The following is a 10327-nucleotide window of genomic DNA, read 5'->3' as shown; positions in this document are numbered from 1 at the left end:
AAAAAAAAAAAAAAAAAGAATAATTTTGACAAGAGAGAACAGAACAAAATATATACATGGAAATAGAGAAAAATATATTATCTTAAACTAATGAGAATATGAAGAAATATAAGGATCATGAAAATATAAAAATTAAAATGTGTAATCACCAGTAAAGCATGTATAAGACGGGTGGATCACGAGGTCAGGAGATCGAGACCATCCTGGTCTACATGGTGAAACCCCGTCTCTACTAAAAATATAAAAAACTAGCCGGGCGAGGTGGCGGGCGCCTGTAGTCCCAGCTACTCGGGAGCTGAGGCAGGAGAATGGCGTAAACCCGGGAGGCGGAGCTTGTAGTGAGCCGAGATCGCGCCACTGCACTCCAGCCTGGGCGACAGAGCGAGACTCTGTCTAAAAAAAAAAAAAAAAAAAAAAAAAGACATGAATCTCTTAAACTAGTTATAACAAGAGACAAAGGCCTTTACCGCTGCTATTAACAACCCTTGATATCCCTTTCAGATGTTTCAGTTCTCATACGGTAAAAGTAAAAAGCAAGCATCTTTTGGTAGTGGAGACTCTTGAGACTGAAATATGGCCCATTGAACTATGAGGATTATTATTTTGATAAAATCGTGGCTATTAAATTTAAGTAGCAGCTACCTTGTATTAAACTGTTTCTTCAGCTGCCTGCAGCCTAGCCAAAATTAAACTTTACTGCCCTCTCCAGTGTGTTTTACATTTACAGGCACATCCGCAATACCTGCCAGCAGACCCAGTGATTGCTGGGCGGTGGCCATATGGAATGGCAGTGTACTGTACAAGTCACCGTATCGATATCAAACTCTGTACACTTCCTAACTGCTAGAGAGTTTTCTCTCTCACATCTCAGTCCCCTTGATGACACATGTCTCATGCATGGGTGACTTTATAGTAGAGTCTAAAAGATGCTTGCAGAGAGGCCAAAATGGCAGCAAATAACTAGGAAAGATGTGAAATCAGCCTATACATGTAATGTTAAAGGTGGAATGTTTATATCAATTATATCTTCTCTTACCAGGAGGAAAAAAAGCGTTATAACTAGGTGTGAACATTTGGGATTTAGCTAGGTCTACCTTTGTGAGGTATATGACTTTGGGGAAATCATTTAATGATTTTCAGAGGAGTCTGCTTTCTTCATCTGTCAAATAGGTGTAAAAAGACATGTCTTTGAAGCAATGGTTTTTGACCATTGTGCTGTGACATAGAGGGATACAAGGGTACTTTACAATGACATCATTCTATGTTTTCTTGAGTGTGAGATGAAAAGGATGGAAGGTTAGCAAGAGTGATTAGATGTCTACCCAACAACAGACTATCTTTTCTTTGTGAAGGTGAAGTCAGTGTTTCCAATGCAATAGCTAGTAATGTCTCACAGAGATACAACATATGTATGTGAATACTGGACTGAGAAAACACAAAACGACAGTAAAAACCTACATATAGCATTATTTATTCCATTTTCCATATTTTCTTCTTGTTATCAATATATGAGCTTGTACAAAGGAACATATTTTGCATGCAAATGTGTCCCTTTGTGTGTATTTGAAATTGGGAAAAAGTTGAAAAATGCTATTCTAAAGGAACAGTACAGTTTATTGCAATAGTATATATATATATATAAACTCTGTAAAGCAGTATATGGTGTAAAGCAGACATTTTCATATGATTTGATGAGTTCCCAGAATCACTAACATGTTTCCCAGAAGGAAAAAGTAGAAAGTTAAAAAGTGAATTCTGTTCTAAACACAATAATATTTATTATAATCTTTCTGCAATGCAACCATAATGCTTTGTACACTATTAATGTATCACATCCTAGGTTTTAAGTTTTAGTTGCTTACAACATGCAACTTTGACATTTACAGTGTCTACTTTTTTATTCATTGGCATAGTCATTTATAAACTCATTTCAAGTTCTTAAGTAAGTTGGAAGATGTCTGCTTAGTAATTTAGAGTACTATAAAAACACTTTTAATGTCTAGAATTTGATTACTAAGTTATGTTTGAAAATACTTTGTTTATTTAAAATTCTAAGATTTCTTGGAAAGAGTTCTTTGAGAATACTCATGAAAATTAGGCTGTATGGAGATCAACTGGGAAAAAAACGCAGGTGCTGGAGACAACTTGACCGCTAGCAAAATCATTATACTTAGATTGAAGCTGATCCTAAAGACCTCTTTCAAAATTTGCAGGGAGCTAGGGGATGCTTTGCTCCTCTCTCCAAATGAGAAGGTAATGGGGAAATTCTGTGATAAGAGTATGACGAAAGCAAATATGAGAGCAGGCTTTACACCTTTGACATCGGAAAGTTGATAGTCATGACTAGAGTTATTCTCTTTTGACCTTTGTCACCAGTGGGAAATGAGAAAGGAACAGGAAAGACTTTCCCTTGATTTATCAAAGGATAAAGCACCAGCTGATCACGGAAGCCATGTTCAAGGGTCGTTGAGGCCAAGCTGGGCTGAGACTCTTGATTCCCAGGTCTAAACTCCAGGAAGACAGTGAATCTTAGAAGTCTAAAGTCTGAATGGCCAGGCGCGGTGGCTCACGCCTGTAATCCCAGCACTTTGGGAGGCCAAGGTGGGAGGATCACCTGAGGTCAGGAGTTCGAGACCAGACTGGCTAACACAGTGAAACCCTGTCTCTACTAAAAAATACAAAAAATTAGCCTGGTGTGGTGGTGGGCACCTGTAATTCCAGCTACTCGGGAGGCTGAGGCAGGAGAGTCGCTTGAACCTGGGAGGCGGAGGTTGCAGTGAGCCAAGATTGCACCATTGCCCTTCAGCCTAGGCGAGTCTGTACAAGATTAAATTTGTAAGAACAAACCATGAATGAAGATCATACTAGTGTATAATAGATACCTTTTCAAAAGTTTGCAGTACATAGATTTTTTTAAAAGTCTTCAAAATATTTGACATTTTCAAAATAAAAATTGTCTCCAAAAACAGAGAAAATAAATCACTATATTTATGACTTGTTTGAATCAGATAATAATGGTGATGAACACTACTGCTTTAACTTGAGGCTTTTTTCTTTTCATTCTTTTACATATTCATAAATCTTTTAATATTGACACCATCAGTCTAGATAACTAATAATCATCCATTGTTAGGAATGATAGTATTTCCTTTGATTGTGAGACCAGAGAAAAAACCATTTTAATCAAATGGAGGTTTTGTTCTTACCTTAAGTGCAAACAAAACCACGCTCTGTACCCTGGTCCAGTAAAGCTACATCCAGAATATATTTTTAATCATTGTGACTGGCATTCACTTAAGCAGAGATAGGGCAAGGAGAAAGAGACCATGGTGTGTACTATTGTCAAACTAGTTATCTCTGATAATTTTTTAGACTTGTGACTACTTCAAAACCCCTTTTCTGTTTTGATTGTTTCAGTGTGATGGAACAGATCTCACCCCAAAGATTCAGGAACTGAAGTTCCAGTGTATAGTATTTTTAAATATACCCAGGTAAGCTCTGTTTGTATTGTTTCCTTGGTTTGACATGAACTCTGACTTGAGGTTATCTGTTTTCATAACAGAAAAGTTTCAGATGTAAACAATGAAGATCAGTTATCTAAAGGGATAATTAAACATTTCTAGGTCTGATAATTCATTCTCTGATTTGGTTTATTCAGTGTTCTTTGTGGTTGGTGGTTTTGTGCATCATGTGGCATACATTGTCTGTACTTACCTATCTTTAAGAAACCCAGGCACCCCTCTTGACTGGAACATCTTAATGTATTTCTAAATTACTGTTCTTCCCCTCCTCTCCCCCTCCAAGAATGAGAGAATTGAAATACTTTTTTATTTTTTGTTCTCAGTTTCCTAAAAACTGTTAAACCATCCAGTCTGATTTGAGTGTGGAATTCATTCAAAATTGTTGCCAGATGATTGCTTTGAAAAATAGGATCAGTTAGAATATTTTTTTCTAGCCAGGATGTCAACTCTCCTTGGTGCTATTAATGCACCTCAGGAGAAGGGATATTTAAGATAAATAGACTCAAAATAAACATATTATCTCAGTGGCATAAATTGTGTTCTAGGCCCTGAAGCCAAGATTTTGGAAGGGATGGATCTGTAACCATTTATTTGCCTGCCAAACAACTCAGACACAAAATCTGCAAATACGTTGTATTTAGACTGAATTTAATTGAAATGAGAGTTGTATGTAAATCTGTGGCTAGGAAAAGACATCATAGTCTCCTGATTATTCTTGGCAGTGCTCAATATAGTCAGTTACAATTTTATTCCAGAAATATTTGCAGCTTAATTGAAGTGGAAGGCCTTGATTCTCAGAAAGCATTATTTATTACTTTGCTTTATTATTCTTTCCCTTGTCCTTCCTCTTTTCTCTCTTTTCTTGCTTCTCCCTCTTTCCCATCTGTATTCTCCTTCCTCTATTTCTTTTTTTTTTTTTTTTTTTTTTTTATTTAAGTTCTAGGGTACATGTGCATAACGTGCAGGTTTGTTACATATGTATACTTGTGCCATGTTGGTGTGCTGCACCCATCAACTCGTCAGCACCCATCAATTCATCATTTATATCAGGTATACCTCCCCAATGCAATCCCTCCCCCCCCCATGATAAGCCCCGTTGTGTGATGTTCCCCTTCCCGAGTCCAAGTGATCTCATTGTTCAGTTCCCACCTATGAGTGAGAACATGCGGTGTTTGGTTTTCTCTTCTTGTGATAGTTTGCTAAGAATGATGGTTTCCAGCTGCATCCATGTCCCTACAAAGGACGCAAACTCATCCTTTTTTATGGCTGCATAGTATTCCATGGTGTATATGTGCCACATTTTCTTAATCCAGTCTGTCACAGATGGACATGTGGGTTGATTCCAAGTCTTTGCTATTGTGAATCCTCTATTTCTTCAATTTCTTTTGTTTCCCCTTCTCTTTCTAATCTCTTATCTGTATTTCATCTCTTCTTCACTCTGTCTTCCATAGTTACCTTTCCCTTCTCCTGTGAGTACCTCTTATTTTGCTTATATATTAATGGCAAATGCTTCCCACTTCATTTCCCTGTCTCTTTTCTACTGGCATCTTTCTTTAAGACCAAATTCTGAAACCACCTATAGACAATTTATGATACATCATAGAAAACAGACATGAGAATCATAGTGAGAAATATAAATAATGAATGAAGAGAAAGTTGCATACCAGGATACTTTTGTTGCCAAATTATGGCCCATTTTCACAGCTTGGTATTTTGTAGATGATAAGAAGTGCATTTTCTTTTCCATTGGAAGGTGTGTACCAAGAATGGAAAACTGTTTTTATGTTTAATAAACATTGGGTGTAACTATAAACTACTACTTCATGATAGTCATGAGAAGGATGGGACGTATTTACTTCTTACTTCTGTCTTTCATCTTCTCTTGCAGATATTGTGCTGGCACAATGCCCTGGGGAAACCCAGGAGATCACCACGATTTCGAACCTCAACGTCATGATGATGGTTATATTGAAGTCATTGGATTTACCATGGCCTCTTTGGTGAGCAAAACAACTATTTTATTAAAATGAGATGTATTTTAGTCTCAGAGTTTATTCAATTCACAGGACTTTAGTTAACTTTTTCTCCTGCTTTATCAAGTTACAAATTTTATGAATTATAGAGTTGCTTAGGAAAAACAAGAAAAAAATCATCATTTCTGTCACTGAGGAAATTGATGCATATTTGTTTGAACCTCAAGAATAAATGAGTATCACTTCTTATTTTTCCTGAATAATTTGCTACCAGAATGAAAACTTTTTATGCTAATTAAAAACATTACACCAGGCTGGGTGTTGTGGCTCACGCCTGTAATCCCAGCACTTAGGGAGGCCGAGGTAGGTGGATCAACTGAGGTCAAGAATTCCAGACAAGTCTGACCAACATGGTGAAACCTGCCTCTACTAAAAAACAAAAATTAGCTGAGTGTGATGTGCTGCCTGCAATTCCAGCTACTTGGGAGGCTGATATAGGAGAATTGCTTGAACCCAGGAGATAAAGGTTACAGTGAGCTGAAATTGTGCCATTGCACTCCAGCCTGGGTGGCGAGTGAAACTCCATCTCAAAAAGAAAAAAAAAAAAAAAAAAATTACATCATAGAAACATCCCAGCATTGGCACAGAAGCCATAGCATTTTATACTTTTTTGATTAACTGAGGACTTTTTGTGTTTAGGTAAAAAAGAAATGGTAGCAACTTGTGGCTATCCATCTTACTTATGAATGAAATGAGTATCTCCATCATCACAAAATATCTGAATATACAAAGACATCATTATTGTGATACTAGTGAATACCCAGTTGTCACAATATTGAGACCACCTTGTATTTTAATTTTGTTTGCTTGCATTAAGGAAGGAAATTTATAGTGTAAGTATATTTTCAAGCAGGTTTTAGTCATGCGTTCCTGCTTATTATTAAATGATGTGGGGACCAGTTAAAATTATGCTTATCATTTCTTCTTGTGTAAATTGGGCCATACTGAGTTTGTAATGCAAATGAAAACAAAACTTCTGCTTGTCACCTTTGGTTGGCACATGATTTGTGCTGTACCTTATGCATGAAAGAAAGAAGGTTGCATTTCTTATTCTAAACAAATCAAAGCAGTCATCTTTTTTACTCATCCTATGAATTCCAAATACTCTGCCTTAATTAACCACCTTGAATTAGTGAAGTTTAACAGAAAAATCTATTGTGCTTATGGCAAGAATTTTCATCACCTGATTTTGTGATGGCCCTTGTTAACTCATTTCTAGAATAAAATAGTTGTCATGGTAGAAAAGATTGGACTGGGGTTGACTTACTTTCTAACGTTGTAACACACGTATAGCTCCTTTTCTCCAGAGCTTTTTATGCTTATTGCAAGTGAAGATACAAACCAAGAGCAAATAGGATTAAGTTCAGGAAGGATATATGCAGGAAAGAATTCTTGGAGATGACAAAATCATGCCCGTATAAGATGGAAAAAGCTCTCTAAGCTGTCCATTCGTGGTTTACTTGTTCTTTTTTCACTGATCCAGTGAACAGTTGCTGAGTGGTTATCATATGCTAGAGCCACCTAGTTCTGAGTGTGTGGTAGAAGGCTCTCAGGGATTGTCCGCGAGGTGACGATCCCTTACCTAGGCCTGGAAGGCCAAGGGGAATGTTCAATATTTCCCAATTGACCTTAGGATCAAAATCTCTGTCCTTACTTGACCTGTAAAGTCGAGGTTCTGTCTGGTTCTTTAGCCTTCCCTGCCCTCATCTTTGCTTTCTAGCTCAAGCAGCTGACAAGTGAAGCACAGCACCAACCCTCCCTTGTTTCTTTTGTACCACCAAGCCATTGCACGTGTGCACTCTCTCTGAAATGTACTTCAACTGTTTCTTCTGTGTTTTCTCAGACTATATCTGTGTCTTGCTCTTTTTGTAGTCTTTTCTGGTTTGGGTGTTTTTTTTTTCCCCCTAACAATTGTATAATTAGTATAATTTTTATTATACTAATTCGTATATTTAGTATAATAATTAGAATATTACACTAATTATACAGGAGCAATACCAAAACTGGGTAATTAGTGGAGAGTTAAATGGAGGGCTCTTTCACAAATAGTGCACTAGGTTTATGAGAAACCAATTCTTGAGCTGAAGATGAAAAGGAAAAGAAACAATCACCAGTACCAGAAAGAGAACTACTTGGAAAGGGTTACCTGATAGGAGTGATATTTGCAAAGAAGAAGCAACCAACCTGTGCTTACCTGGTAGGGAGCAAGCTGTGGACATAAGTACAGCGACTTCCCTCTGCACCTTGACCTCTAGATCTTCTGCTGGTGGGTCTTTATGGAGGAGTCTAATCGGAAACCAGAAGACATGGGAGCCACTGATGCAGTCCAAATAGGTCAGCCTCACAGAGCAGAAAAGAGGGCAGGAAAGGCTGGAGAGGCAGCCGGGGCAGCAAATGGTGGATATCCATCACTTCGTTGTGGGTGGCCAGTCCACAACAGGTAGCCTGCGGCATGCAGTTGGCAATACGTGATGTGACTGACTGAATTTTACCAGGAGAAGAAGAATGGAACTTGACATTCTGGAAAAAGGAACATTTACAAAAGCAGGAGGAATTTTAGTGCTTTGTGGCAACTATAAGTAGTTTCATGTGGTTTAAATGTAGGTGAAAAGAGAGAGTGATCGCAGGTGTTCCTAAAGACATGGGTAAGGGCCATATCATAGAGTGCATCAGAGCACTGATCTAGGAGCGTTTACTTCATTCAGCGTTCTTGAGGAGTTAGCAACATTTTTTAAAAAATAAATATTCATATGGGAAGGTTTCAGAGTAAAAATAGACAAAATAATACAACATACTCCCAGTGTCATTACTCAGCTTTTATAATTTTCAATTCATGGACAATCTTGTATTTGTCCCACCTAAAACCTCTTCTGTTATATTATTCTGGAGCAAATCCTAGACATTACGTGTATACAATATATGTCATATATACATCTTATGCATAGCATATACATCATTTTATCCATCAATAATTCAAAATGAACTTTTAAAAGATACTTTCTTTTATAAACACAAGCACAATGACATTATATTATTTTAAAAAATGAAACTAATGCTGCCTGAATATCATTTACTCAGAGCTTGAATTTCCAGTTGTCTCACAAATGTCACTTATTTTCTTATGCAGTTTCTTTGAGTCAGAATCCAAATAAAATTTACACATTGTGGTTGGTTGATATGACTTTAAACTCTCCGTAGTTTCCCCTCCAACTCTTCCCCATTTATTTATGGAAGAAACTGGTCATTTGTCCTGTCAAGTTTCTGAGTCTGAATTTTGCTTATAGGATCCCCGAGGCATTTATTAAAATGTGCTTCTTTCTTTTTTTCTCTACTTGATAGTTGGATCTGCATACACTACATATATTTTCCCCCAAATCTACTTTGTAAGCAGTGTTTTCTTTTTCTAAAAAGAATATGTAATGTTCGGCTTTCTTTCTCCTTTTTTAATGTTGACTGATATTGATGGTCAATGTCTGGATCTAGCAATCATTAAGGGTTGCAAAATAGTGATATTCTAATTCTTTCTTTATTTATTGAGATGGAGTTTTGCTCTTGTTGCCCAGGCTGGAGTGCAATGGTGCAATCTTGGCTCACTGTAACCTCTGCCTCCCAGGTTCAAGCGATTCTCCTGCCTCAGCCTCCCAAGTAGCTGGGATTACAGGAACCTGCCACCACCACATCCGGCTAATTTTGTATTTTTGTTAGAGATAGGAGTTTCACCATATTGGTCAGACTGGTCTCAAACTCCTGACCTCAAGTAATCCACCTGCCTCGGCCTCCCAAAATGCTTGGATTACAGGCATGAGCCACCATGCCCAGTCTGATATTCTCATTCTATCCTTCTTCATTTACTACTTGAAATATTTCTATGAAGAGAAATTTCACTTCACTTACTATTTGATTACTTAGTCATACAGTTTGTGTAGGAAAGGCTCAATAAGTGATTCTTTTTCTTTCCTTATACATTTTCAAAATACTGAGTTAGTTCACTAGCATCCTCCAGTGGTGACTCTGGTTTTCAATGGCCTTCAGCTTTTGAACAATAATCCCATCAAAGACTGGGATTTAGCTTCCCCTAGTATTTGGTTGGGCTTGTGACTACTTGGATGAGTTGAATACAGTGAAGTAACACTGTGTACCTTCCTAGTCTGGGTCATAAAAGGTCCTTTCAGCATATGGAAAGTTTGAGTGCTAGTGATGATGTCTAATTTATAGGTTTTTTTAAAAATTCAAGGTAATACTTAGTTCAACTGTCTCTCTGCTTTCATTCCTTTAGTATCAATCATACTCATTTATTGAATACTCACTGAATCTACAAATTCTGCATCCCTAAGTGGGATGCTGCTAGGTAAAACTGTTAAGAAGTGAACTAAAAGAAAAGCCCTGTCCTCAGGATGTTCATAGCTTGGTGTTATGGACCAAAGGAGTAAACAAGCCATCATAATCTGAGGCAGTAAATTCTAGGAGAAAGACTGGGGTGAGAATGGAAAGAATTGAAATCAGAACAGTGTTTGTAAAATGGGGATGTCAGCAATAGTTTCTTAGAGTAGGAAGGAGTCCCTGGGAGTGGAATTGCCAAGTGAACGTGACCATCAGGGAATTAGCCTAAGAGACCACCGTATCCTAGGAGAGGGTTCCAGTGGCAGCTCCGAGTAATGACACAGAGTCAATGAAGCCGTGGATGTGGAGAAAGGGCAGAGATAGAGTTCTTTAAACTGTCAGTGGGGAGGCTAAAAGAGATGGAGTAAAACAGGGTCAGACTCGTGCTTTAGA

General features: G+C 37.7%; 1 protein-coding gene across 1 annotated transcript in view; it reads left to right on the top strand.

The window, feature by feature from the left end:
- Positions 1-10327, top strand: part of DGKI (diacylglycerol kinase, iota) — a 461461-nt gene that overhangs the window by 273455 nt on the left and 177679 nt on the right. Inside the window, exons 18-19 of the mRNA XM_011941272.1 lie at positions 3418-3491; positions 5410-5521. Coding sequence (XP_011796662.1) covers positions 3418-3491; positions 5410-5521 — 186 coding nt within the window. The remainder of the gene's footprint in view (positions 1-3417; positions 3492-5409; positions 5522-10327) is intronic.

Source organism: Colobus angolensis, unplaced genomic scaffold (genome assembly GCF_000951035.1).
Source record: "Colobus angolensis palliatus isolate OR3802 unplaced genomic scaffold, Cang.pa_1.0 Scaffold2, whole genome shotgun sequence".
In the NCBI taxonomy this organism is placed as follows: Eukaryota; Metazoa; Chordata; class Mammalia; order Primates; family Cercopithecidae; genus Colobus; species Colobus angolensis.
This window is presented reverse-complemented; position numbering and strand designations above follow the sequence as displayed.